Source organism: Accipiter gentilis, chromosome 33, assembly GCF_929443795.1.
Source record: "Accipiter gentilis chromosome 33, bAccGen1.1, whole genome shotgun sequence".
Classification (NCBI taxonomy): domain Eukaryota; kingdom Metazoa; phylum Chordata; class Aves; order Accipitriformes; family Accipitridae; genus Astur; species Astur gentilis.
The window spans coordinates 2,559,851-2,572,484 of record NC_064912.1 but is presented as its reverse complement, the minus strand read 5'-3'; the positions used below and the strand labels follow the sequence as shown (position 1 = coordinate 2,572,484).

The 12,634-nt window shown below is 52.8% G+C and overlaps 1 protein-coding gene across 5 annotated transcripts in view; it reads left to right on the top strand.

Annotated features, from left to right (window-relative positions):
- RAB11FIP3 (RAB11 family interacting protein 3) overlaps positions 1–11,547 on the top strand; it is an 80,482-nt gene extending 68,935 nt beyond the window's left edge. For all 5 annotated transcript variants that reach the window (XM_049791827.1, XM_049791826.1, XM_049791830.1 and 2 more), the window contains 7 exons: positions 836–939; positions 3,011–3,151; positions 4,174–4,255; positions 6,261–6,398; positions 7,283–7,438; positions 7,870–8,010; positions 8,836–11,547. In XM_049791827.1, coding sequence (XP_049647784.1) covers positions 836–939; positions 3,011–3,151; positions 4,174–4,255; positions 6,261–6,398; positions 7,283–7,438; positions 7,870–8,010; positions 8,836–8,949 — 876 coding nt within the window. In that variant the 3' untranslated portion in view covers positions 8,950–11,547. The remainder of the gene's footprint in view (positions 1–835; positions 940–3,010; positions 3,152–4,173; positions 4,256–6,260; positions 6,399–7,282; positions 7,439–7,869; positions 8,011–8,835) is intronic.
- The last annotated feature ends 1,087 nt before the right edge of the window (positions 11,548–12,634 follow it).

Below are 12,634 nucleotides of genomic sequence, written 5' to 3'. Positions count from 1 at the left end.
TCCTGATTGTTCTTGTATGGGTATAAATGGGATTTTTGGGACCACGAACTCTGTCCTCCTGCGGTTCCCCACCCACCCACACTCCTACTTGGGTGGGAAGTAGAGGGGCACCCCCAGCCCCCTTTGCTCTTCAATTCAAAGTTGTGCACTATTTGGGGAAAGTGAATGAAAATGCAAATACAGCTGAAATGAGCCCCTCATAGGTACAGGGAGAAAATACTCATCTCTGATCCTTTCCCACCAGCTAGCATTGTTTCCTCTTATGTGACTTTATTTACGTATAGCTGTGAACTCAAGGTCTTTCAGTCCTGTTTCAGGCAGCAGGTGCTTATCCCCAGCCTCAGGTCTGCACTTGGATGCAGCAGAGCTCTGGTGATCCAGCTGGGGTCTTTCCCTCTGGACCTCCATGTAGGACATCATCATGAAGGGTATGAAGAAAGGAAAGAGTGAAGCATTTGGCTCTGTATTGGTACATGGGAGACATCAAAACCAGGGTGTAAAAGGATGTTTTAAAAGGATGCTTTAAATTGAGGCATGGCTACCTGATTCCGGTGGCAACCATCTATTTTTAAGTAGCTTGCCCAGGAGCAAGCCCTAGTGATGGCTCCTGCAGCTCAGGCTGCCTTGTGTGCTGAAGAGCAGGACACAGGTAATGCCAGGAGCTGCATCAGGGTGACCGGCTCTGAATCCGTGCATCAAACTGAGGCAGCCTCAAAGCGAGCAGGGAGCACCTGCATGGTATGCTGGAGGTGGGGGGAGTTGCTCTGGTACTTGGTGCCGCTTTGCCAGCGGGTTTAAGCACGGGCAGCTGATCCTCCCCTCTCGTGTTGCACAGGTAGTCTTTCTGGAGAAGCGGGTGACGGAGCTGGAGAAGGACACGGCTGCTAATGGCGAGCAGCACAGCCGCCTCAAGCAGGAAAACCTGCAGCTCGTGCACAGGTAAGGGAGCCGGGCTTGTGCCATGGTCAAAATGAAGCTTAGCATCGCCTGTGGTGCCTTTTCCCCCTCCGTGTACTACAGCAGCCCGTGCCTTCCCCGCGGCCCAGCTGCCTGCCTGACGGCAGGCAGGAGCTGCCAGAGCATGTGGAGAAAGGAGACAGCAGGAGAGGAGGGAGACAGAAAATAGCAGGAAAGCTTCACAGCTCTGCACTTGACAATTCAATCCTGCCCTGGCAGAGGGCAGCTGTGGTTAAATCTAGCTGGGATTCAGGCTGCCTTCTCTGAATGAGGGCCATGTGTGGGATCGCAGCATCCTGCACGCACTTTTCTGGGTCTCTGGCAAATTCCTAGGAGTGCAGGAAATGGCTTGCAGCTCAGCCAGGACAAATGGCAAATACCTCCTTTGCCGCGTTCTGCTCAGATATAGCAGAAGTAGCAGAAGTAGCTATAATGCTGCTTTTTAGATCTTTTTTTTTAATATCTTTTTTTATGTGCTTCCCTGCCCCACGCCTGCATCCTGAAAGGTCTCTGTGGAGCTCTGGAGCTGCAGGGGTTGGCTCAGAGGACTGCAGGGGGGTCATGCTTCTTGGAGAGCTTCCCATTCAGGGAGGATATATGCTTCATACTTGGTCTATATGGACTCTTTCTGGCCCTTATTTCACCCATTAGGTCTGGGTGGAAGGTACAGTAGGGGCCCTACTACCCATGTCTACCCTCCCCACAGCCAGCCTTGATCCTGTTGCTTTTGGATCCTGGCTGGGGTGTAGCCCTTTGGATCTCATTTGATGTAATCACTGTCTTTACTAAGCTGGCAGGCTTCTCTCTTCCAGCAGTGTATTTACCCTCAGCAGATAAACCCAGCAGGAGTTTATCTATAGGGCTGTAAGACTGTTAAGTAACAATCGTGTCAGGGAACCGAGCATTCAAACAAAGGTTTCTCTAAGCCCTGATAAACTTTGCAGCGAGGGAAATGTTTTCACTTTAGCTCCTTGGCCCAGAAGTGTCAGTCAGCTTTCAATCAAGTAAAGCCCCGAGTGTACTCTTTGCTGGTTGAAGAATAGGTTCATCTGGCAAAAGCCTTCCCCACCTGCCTATGCAAAGCTATTGCATAAACTCCAGCACACCAGCCTCCTAGCAGACCTCAGCTCTTGGACCGCTGCTGGGGTTGGGTGATTTACTGCAGCGCAGCGACATGGGCTACCTCTGACTGCTCCAGAGGGCAGGTAGGCGTGCTGGCAAATACCTCTGCCCCGCCTGAGCAAACACGGCCACTGCCTGCACTGTCACAGTCTCAGGACCACGTGTAAATTGCTGTTATGCTGGCACACAGAGAAGGTTGACCTGCAGATCCCATATTTTTTTGTTGGGGACATGAGAGAGTGAAAAGGAGGAGGACTGGGGCTGTTGTCTCATTGCCCAGAGAAGAGAAGACTACTTCAGGGCAGAATAAAGGAGCCCAAAATGCTAGAAATAGCTGAAGGAGAATTTCTCTGCCATGGTTGCTACAGGTGAAACCACAACCCTGGGATTTACAGTTGGTTTTGATGACCTTAAAGGTCTCATCCAACCTAAATGATTCAATGATTCTATGAGATTCTGATTAAGTAGCTTGTTCTGAGTGATGTTGTGACTGTGACCCACAGGCCAGGGGCTAGAAAATTATTACTGTCCTTTCACCCTCACCTCACCCCCTTGTTGGCCTCCTCCTTAAAAAGGGTTTTGATGCAGCCTGGAGACTTAAAACTAGACAGAGACTATACCAGCATGTACCTCCTGACTTTTTTTATTTGACTGTCATGTGGGTCAGCAGTAGTGTCCTTGGGGGTTTCATGGACCATGTTGCTTTCCCACTGCATCTGCTGGGACGAAGTGAAGCCCTCATACACCTGCTGCTTGAGATGCCGATAAGTGTACTTTCTCTGAAAGCTCACTCTATTTTACAGTCTGCTTCTCCCAGCTCTCCTGTGCAGTGGGAGGAAGGCTGGGAAGAGGGTCTGATCCATCCCTTGGGATGGCAACGTGCCGGGGGTGAGCCATCAGGAAGGGTTAATCCTCTCTCTCCTCTCCGCAGAGCAAATGCTCTCGAGGAACAGCTGAAGGAGCAGGAGCTGAGAGCTGACCAAACACTCCTGGAGGAGATCAAGAAGCAGAGGGAGCTGCTGAGCAAAATGGAGAGGGAGAAGAGCATTGAGATTGAGAACCTACAGGCCAGGTGGGGCTGGGGCAGGGCTGGGTGGTGGCAGGTCTCCTGGACCCACATGTACACACTGGAATATGTGTACAGGTTGCCACTTCGCAGCTGCAGCCTTTGGGGAGACAAAGTGTAGCAGGCAGCAAGTTTAACTTGGTTTAAGGTGTAACTAAAGTCATTATAAACCCTGAGTTTTGGCTACTTCTCCTACCGTCGTTGCAAAATCAAGCTCCTCTGTAAACATAGCCTCAGACTCTTTATTTGAATTTCCCTGATGCAGTTTAAATTTAGCTCACATTCTCTATCCGTGCGCCTGCCCCACAGCGTGTGAATGAAGAGGTCGTTTGTTCGTGCTTGTTCCCATGAATGACCCATGGAAGTATGTTTGATGCTCAGATGTTTTCCACCTTCATGGAAACAAGCAAATATGTGGGAAGGAAGAGTTTTCCAAAAGGCAATATCCCGGATAGGATGCTTCATGCCACCTTGTTGGCTTCCAAAGAAAAAAGTGGTATGGGAGAAGTTTCATTTATTTGACAGGGTTTTTTCTGCTTTTCCAGAATGCGTTTTGCTATTGTTCAACCCTTGCAGTAAATGAAAGATGAAGGCAGTGGGTTTTTTTACCAGGCTTGTAGTAGGACAATTACCATGACAAATTGATGTTACTTTGCCTGAAGGATGCAAAGCTAAAGCCCTCTCTGAACCCCTGCTCTGACTCTGCCCAGGCAATGTGTCTTCTTTTTGGGGCCTAGTGTTGAGGCTTGCCCATGGACTGATGAAGCCCTTGGCCTAAAGGATAGTGTTGGAGCTGGTTGAGAAGGGCATGGCACCGGACAGCAGACTTGCTAGAAATCATGTGGATGCCTCGCTTTTTCCCCTGGGAGTAGAAATAATGGAACTCTTAGGGTTTGCTTTGAAAAAATAAATCCCTGCTGGCTTGCCCTCAGCAGGTCCTGGTTTAATATTCCTAGTGACGTTTCAACCAAGTCTCCTACACTTGGGATGCTTGGGTGAGTTTCTTACACATCTCTTTACTTTTGCAGGCTGCAGCAACTAGATGATGAGAACAGCGAGCTGAGATCCTGTGTCCCTTGTTTAAAAGCTAACATTGAAAGACTTGAGGAGGTGAGGCCCGTGTGTGCTTGGGGTGCCCAAGCTGGAGTTGTGTTTCTGGGTTCCCACGTGCTGCCTTACATGGCTGAGGCCGAAATTCTCATTTACATGAAAGGTCTATGTGAGATCCGTTTAATGTAACGAAGAAATCAGCTGCTTCTGCCTTCCAGTCCCCGCAGACCTCGCCTCAGACCAGAACTATCCCATACCGCAATCTGTGCAGGTTCCCAGTGTTTGGCTTGGAAGCTGGGATTAACAAACCCCTAATAAATCTGCGACAGTGCAGCTGGCAGCCCTGTCCTGGCTGCTTAGGAGGGGACTCGTGCCCTCTTGTGGAAGCTTGTCCCCATCCCTGCGGCCACAGCCCGCAGTGGGACAGTCTGCTGCAAGGGAGGAAGAGGAGCAGGCATGCTTCATCTCTGCATCCTGCCCGGGCAGATAGACCCTTGCCAGCATTTGCGAGTTGAGTCTTCACAATGCTGTGTTATCTCCCAGATAGCCCTTCTCGCCCTGCTCAGGATTCAAGGCCGTGCAGTTGCTGACAGGGCTGGAGTGGGAGGCTCGTCGAGGTGCCACAGTCTCCGTGGGATGGACAAGATCCTAATTTTTTTGAGAGAATGTGGGTTACAGATGTAATATCTGGTACAAAGGCCGTGTTTTGTTTCTGTTTGAGCTTGTGGCAGATGTAAGATGAAAATTTAAGTGAAATCAAACCTCTCTGACTAGCCGAAGGCCCTCAAGTGTTTCATCCACTTGCAGTCTTTGGGCCTGCAGGAGAGCACTGCAGCTCTATCTTTACCTGATGTGGCCACAACGAAGTGGTCTTCGTCTGCCAAGACCTTGTAAGCGCAGTGCATTGAGGCTGGGGATAGGAAAAACCACTGTGGGTCTGAGGATAAATTTCCTGCCTAGGTGTGTTCAGCCACACAAAGTTGGTTTTGATCCTTAATCTCTCTGCAGAGCAGTGCTGCTTTTCTCCACGGTTAACGGGATTAAGGAGCGAGAGGTGCAATTGCTGCCCCTCCCTGCTGAGGAGAGAAGCCCTGCTGATGAACTGCTGTCTTGTCTGTTGTCTGAAATCAGGATTTTGTTGTCAGCATTGCGTTTCCTGCTGGTGTGGTGCTTTTGGTGCTCTGCTCCACAGAGCAGGACACCCCAGACCCAGCAGCTCGAGCTTCTCCTCAGAGCTGCTCCTTACCTCTTCGTGGCATGGGCCATCCAGCACCAGCATTTGCTGGGGTCTTGTGGCTTTTTTTTGCCTTTCTGAAAGCCAAAACCTTCCTCACGGTGAGAGCCAGGCTGGAAGCTGTGAGCCTGGGGAGGAGGTGAAGTGGTCATAGGCAGAAGTGTGCTGCTGTACAGGGAAGTGTCCTGCACAGGGCTGTTGTCACCAAGTGACAAGCTTTAACCTGCTATCTCAAATGTTCTGCCAAAGCTTTGAGTACAGGAAGGGGACAAAGCAGGAGAGCTGGGCTGTATGTTTCACATCCTTGCTTGAACTGGTCATATTCTTTCTTGGGTCAGTCCTCAGTTAAATTCTTTCGTATCTGAAACCGAGAATGAGCATCCCTAAAGTGGCTTAAGATCCTGGATTCATGGCTTTTCTGAAATTCAGACCTAAGGAGCGTTATGATTTAATGTCTCTTCTTGACCTGTAGTCCCTGTGCTGGCCCCAGTCCCACCCAAGCCATGTCCCATGCCAGGATCACGCTGCCCAGAAAGCTGCACAAATGTGGGTATTTGCCTGTGTGCATTTATTCTTGAGTTATCTCTTATTACCTCTCTCTTAGCAGTGCTATTTTGGTGTGTGGCTCTTCTTGCTGCTGCCAAAGCACTCGGGCTCTGAAGCCTTCAGACAGCAAATGAAATCCCAGCAGGCAGAGCATCCGAATGCGTCAGCGAGAAGAGCCTTCCCTGCGGTGCTCAGCATGCGCCGTGTCCTTGAGCAAGTGGGAAGAGCCCTGGCAGCACTGAAAGAAGACAGGCCCTATGACTCTCCCCTTTCGTGTGGTTACAGGAGAAGCAGAAGCTGCTGGATGAGATTGAAGACCTCACTGTGCAGCTTACAGAGGAGCAGGAGAAAAAGAGGAAGATGGGGGACAGGCTGAGTCAGGAGAGGCACCAGTTTCAGAAGGAGAAGGAATCAACGCAGGAGGTAAGTAGAGCCGGGGCTGCCTGCCACAGCCCTGTCCTGCTAGCCTCCGAAATTAGGGCTGTGTGGGGAGGCTGGCCTTGGCAGCCTCTCCAGAAATAGGTATAACTGGAGCATTTGGTCCTGCCTGGGCAGAGAAAGGTAGTACAGCAGCTTAACTATGTAACATCTGTTGATTTGCCTGCATCTGCAAACCCAGTGGGGTTGTGCCACCCTGGCCCGTTCCCCTGGGGCCCGTTTCTCTTCCGCATCAAAGGAGCGGTGGCAGAAGCACTGTGACAATGGCACGTGGTGTCAGCAGGCGTTAGCATGCAGGAGGAGAGGGGTGCGAGGCTGCTTGAGTGAGAGCTGCCAGCTTCTGCGTGCTTGGGGGCAGAAACACGGTCTCTCTCTGGCCCCTTCCAGGTGTCTGTGGTTGGTAATTCCAGCTGGAGGCTCAAGCCGGGCTTGCTGTTGTGGTAGGAAAGGAGCTTTGGGCCTCAAAGTGGAAATTATTGTCGTTGTGGTGATTCTGAGAGCACTCGGGTGAGACAGGGATTCACGGTGCTGTGGCAGGAGGGAGCTGCCCAAGCAGGTGCCTGCATTGCTGGGGGGGGGCTGTCTGCTATTGCAGACCCAGAGCCAGCGGCTTTGGTGCTCCAACAAAGTCCTTCCAGGGCTGCTCTCATGTATTTAAGTAGCTCCCCCTCTCCTGTTTGCTAGAGGCATGGGGGAGGAAGGGGAAACTGTGTGCCCCCCAAGAAAGGGTCTGTTAATTCTGCTGCAGCAATTGATGGGATTGCTCCCAGGTGGGGGACAGCCCATCTGTCACACCAGCCATGACCAGTGCGAGCTACTGGACTTGCAGGGGATGCAGTGCTCAGTTGTGCTCTTCCCATGCGCTGTAGCTCATTGAGGACCTCAGGAAACAGCTCGAGCACTTGCAACTCTTCAAACTGGAAGCTGAGCAGCGAAGAGGCAGGAGCAGCAGCATGGGGCTCCAGGAGTACAACAGCAGGACGCGAGAGACGGAGCTGGAGCAAGAGATCAAGCAGCTCAAGCAGGTATGCAGGACTGGGCAGGGAGGGAAGCGTCTTGGCTGCTCAGTCTGCAAAAGGGGATGTTGATTCCCTGACACCGTGGAGTGGTCAGTGGAGGCCCGGGGGCTGCCTCCTGAGGAGCTGACTGTGGATCTGGCAGCCCACTGCTTGCTTGCTCTCCTGTCCTGGGACGGGAGAAGTTGGCTCCTTCTTCTGAAGGACAGCATGTGTACACTCAAGAGCCCTCTTCTCTGATGTGGCCCCTGGATCTCCCCAGCATATCCCATGTTTCCAGAGGTTCTCCAGGCTCTGCCGAGACTGAGGCAGGAGACCATGCACTGTTCCCCGCACTGTGTGAGCCGCTGGTTAGGACAAAAGCCCCTGCCTTCCCCAACCGGATCTGCTTTGAGGGCACCATGTGCTTCAGCAGCATCTGGTTTGTCTGTTGTGAACAGGATAACAGGAACCTGAAGGAGCAGAACGATGAACTGAACGGACAGATCATTAACTTGAGCATCCAGGGAGCCAAGAACCTCTTCTCAGCCTCCTTCTCTGAATCCCTAGCAGCGGAAATCAGCTCGGTCTCCAGAGACGAGGTACGTACCACGGGGTACTGCTTACCTCAGACTGCATCTTCCCGGGGTGGCTGGTACATCTCCTCTCCCCTCAGCCAACCGAGGGCTTGGGAGGAGCTGATGTGGCCCTGTCTGTGTGTTTTGGGTTTGTGTGGTTGGGCTTAAACCCACTGTACCACTGTGGTACAGCTCACTCCCAAAATTCACTTGAAAGCTGTTACGAACAAAGAAATACCCATGCAACTATCTGAAGAACTTGCCGGACTTACCCTGCCCACCAGCCCTCCTTCCTGGGAATAGGGGAAGCTGTTCCCTTCCAATTTGCTGATACTGGCAGCTCTGCTTTGCCTGCCCTGTGACAGCCTTCCTCTTCCTGGGACAGAGCAGCCAACATGGAGTGTGTCTGTCTGTAGCTGTCTTAAAACCCCAGGGAGCTGGGACATCTATCTACCCTGGAGATCTTGGTTTCTCTGGCACATCTTCTCCCTGCTCCGTGGCTGTACCCGAGATACTGGTGTGCAAGCCCACTTAAGTGTCAGAATTAAATCCCTCGGAGCTAAAGAAGTGGGGAAACACACCTGGATGTTTTGGGGGCCAAAGGGAGATGTGATGCTCCCTGCTTTCTCCAGGGTCCCATCTGGCTGAGAACTTGAGGAGGGACAGGAGTGAGCAGATGCAGCAGCTGAGGGCATTTTCCCTGGCCACTTACACGTGGCCAGGAATATCCCAGACCAGAGTGAAGAAGGGGGAAACCTCTGTGGGTGCACAGAGCCATGAGAAGCCCTGCTTTTGTCCCTGGGCAGCGGCAGGCAGTGACCGCTCACTCACTTTTTCCCTCCCTTGCAGCTCATGGAAGCAATTCAAAAGCAAGAGGAGATCAACTTCCGCCTGCAGGATTACATCGACAGGATTATTGTGGCCATCATGGAGACGAACCCCTCCATCCTGGAAGTTAAGTAAGGGTGGCCGAGAGCCGCCAGCTGTGCGCTCGTCGATGGGTGTGGATTTGGTGCTCTGAGAGGATAAAGAGGGACTGGAAACGTCTTTGCTCTTGATGAAGGCACAAGGAAGCATCGCGTCAGGTCGGTGGGTGAATTAGCCAGCGGACCAGGGGAAAAGAAAACCAGCAGCAAGGCTTTATTGTCTGACTCCGTTATTTTGAAACCCTTCTGGTTTTGAGGGGTGAAAGGGAACCTGGAAAAGAAACACAGGCAACGGACAGCTGGAGGAAGCTACCCGTGAAGCTGGGAACTGTCCTGACAGCGGCGTCAGACCCTCTGGCACACAGTGTGCGAACAGGAGCTTGCCACTGCGAGGGCTGTAAAGAGAGGGTTTCTCTGAACTGTGGGATAATGGGATGGAGAAGGAAGCAGTGGCACTGATGTTTTCCCTTGCTGCCCTGTCCAGCCCAAGTATCTGCTTTGCCAAAGTGTCCCTGACACACTCACTCACTGAGGCAGATCTGGGAAAGAGGGAAACATGTCCCGGACTTGTAGAGGTTGGTTTGGGTTTTGTTTTTGTTTTGTTTTATTTTTTTTTAATTAACTTAATGCAAATGTCCTCATTCAGCTGGCGCAGTTAATCCTTGCCCTGCCGCTTCTGCTCGGGAAGGGGTTGCGTGCAGAGAGCTAGCTGGCTCCTCTCTCGCTCGCCGGTGGCAGAAAGAGGCAGGGGAGCAGCCATTTTCAGGACAGGGCGTAAGCGCACTTTGTCACCTGCCTCCTTATTTATTTTTGCTGTCCGTGGCTCACTACCGTCGGCATGCCTTGGCGTTCACAGCTCTGCTGCCCTCCTCCCCACTCCCAGCTCTTCTGCCAGCTGCCACAGGGTCTGCAGGTGTCTGTTGAGCTGGGCTGGCTCTGGGAGGAGAGGTCCCCTTGGCCCCAGCTGCAGACACATGGGTGCTGTCTGTCCAGCCTGCAGGGACTGGGGGAAAAGCTGTGACTCTTCAACTTGCACTGGAGGCTGGTCCTGGCCGCCTCTCCCTGTCCTGGCTTGGCTTGCCTGGCCCGGGACGGGGACACGCAGCGGCCGAGGGCGGCTGGGGAGCTGCAGCGGAGGGGGCTGAGCTCTCTGCGTTGCCTCCTGAGGTCCCTGGCCTGGGGACAGTGGCCTGTGCCATTCCCACGCGGAGCAGTGCTCTGCTGGTGATAGCTGCAGTCCTGGAGGGAGAGCCTGCTCCAGCCGCCTTTCCCTGCTGTTTCCCTGCGCTGTGGCAGCGTATGGGGCAGCCGCTCTCATTTCTCAGCCCCTGGCATCAGCCTAGGCTGAAATCTCTATGCCGTTGGTGAGAGGAGACCAGAGAATACAACAGCAGCTCCCTGGGAAACAAAAGCCATGTTTACATCAGACAGCTTTTGGCTTGCTGGCACAAGCGGCCGTGGCATAGCGTGACCCCAGGGAGCAGCCACTTTAACTGACCCGCTCCTCTCCGGCTCCCGGTAGGAGACAGCCAGTAGACTCCCAAGGATCCGGCTTCATGTAGTACATCAGGCCCCAGAAAGCGGTTCTTTTTCCTGCTTGTCAGGTTTTAGGAATGCCAGAGTGGCCTGAAAACAGAAGCCACGGCGATCCCTTGGCCACCGGCAAGGGGGTGCCTGCTCCTCCCAAAACGCTTCCACGCACACGGCACATCTCTCTTCCCACGCTGGTGCGTGGCAGAGCAGCCCGCTCTCCCTTTGTCCCTGGAGGGTGCTGCTGGCCAGGAGAGGTGGCAGCTGCCGCAGCCTTAGTCCCTGCTGGGGGGTCCCCGGTGGCTTGCGGGTCCTCTGCGCTGCCGGCCCTGGGGCCGATACCCAGAGCCAGCCGAGCTGCCGCTGCCATGACCCTCCCTCTTCCACCCTCTCTTCCACATCGCCTCTGGGTGCTCAACTCCCCCCACCGTGGCCTTGTGCGAGGCGCAGCGGGGTGGGGGCGAGCCCCAAAAACCTTGGGCGAGGGGGGCACCCAGCGGTCCCGCACCCCCTCCCGTACACCCAGCCCTCCCCGGCATCCACTCCCCTCCCTGCCCCGAGTCCGCGGGAAGAAGCCACGTAATGTACATTTCCAGAGAAGCTTTGGGTGTAAATCAGTGTATACTTGGAGAGGGAAAATTTTTCTATCTTGTAGAGTAGGTATTTTTATAGAATGAAGGTTGATCATTTTTTTAATACTTTAAAGAAGAGAGAAATGTATCTGTGTATACACAAAAGCATATATATATATATGTATAAATATATAAATATCGGAGATCTGCCTTTCTCGACTTGGGATCACGGATCCTCAGTTCAAACAATCGTCTTTTTTCCTGTCGCTCACAAAGAGGTACTGTAACTGTAAATAAGCACCGGGAAAAAGTTTTAAGCAAACAAAGCACTGACTTGCACATTCACCATGCTTTAAAGTCCCTATGGAAAAAAAAAAAAAAAAACACAAACAAAAAAAACAAACAAAAACTGTACTTCCCAAAAATGTTCCTCTTTCCCTACCGGTATGTGAAGGAAGTCCCCAAAAAAGAGGCAAAAACAGTATTGTCTTAAATGATGTATCAATTCTTGTCAGATTAAAAGCTGTTACTATTCCTGCCTGGAGACCTTCTTTCCACAGGGGTGGCTCCGAGCATCGGAGCATCCTGAGCATCCGAGAGCTGGCTCTCCAACCGGGGCTGGATGGGAGTGGACATGCCCCTGCCCTGAAGAGTGCTCTGATTTGGGGGGAAATGAGGATGGGGGAGGCTGGACCCAGCTAGCTCCAGAGGGGCTGAAGTCAGAGGGACCCAAAACCTCCCAGTCAGCTGAGCCATGCAGGTGGGAACTGGCGGGGGGGGGGGGGGGATTCACCGTTCACTTTCCTGGTGGGGTCCGGGCAGGGTGAGGCACCTTCGGAGCTGGCCCTGTTGTCCCCCCCAGGCTGTCCTGCTGCTCTGGAGGGTTTGGGGAGGCTGAGACAGGGCCAGGCTGTGGCTCGGCACCAGCAGGAACTCGCTTGGGTCTGCTCCAGGTGAGGACACAGAGGTTTGCTTTCCCTTGCCTTTCTTACGCTGTGCTGAACCCCTCTGAGCCCTCGGCTGCTCTGAACCGCTCTAAAAATCCCTTAAAGGCTGTAAACCACCCTGCTAAGCTGCTCCACACCCCTCTCAGCTTCCCTCCACCTCCTCCCAGCCCCTGTAAGCTGCCCCAAAGGGCTCTAACGTACAAAATACCTTCTCAACTCCTGGAGTGCCTCTGGATGACTCCAGACTGGTGCTGTGAACTCCTCTGAGCAGCCCTGGAGCACCCAGAGCTGTTGCAAAGAGCTCGGAGTGCCTCTGCATGCTGGGAAATGCCTCTAACACACTCTGAGCTCTCGAAAACACCCCAAATTATTTCAAACCGCTCCATGCGCTCTGATCTGTTCTAAAACATCCCTGAGCTGCTCTAAAACGTCCCTGAGCATCTCTAAAACACCTCTGTAGCACTCCAAACTGCTCTAGTGTGCACCAAGATGTCTCGAAACACCTCTAAAAAATCCTTTAAAAATTCCTCTGAAAAGCTCAACCTCCAACAGCTTGAAGCTGCTCCAGAAATCGGGTAAATAAATGGTGCTGAGGGTGCTGGTGTGGTGCTGGGTCATTTCAAGGAGCTGTAAACTGCCTCTGAACAGCTCGGAGCTCTGGAAGGACGGACCT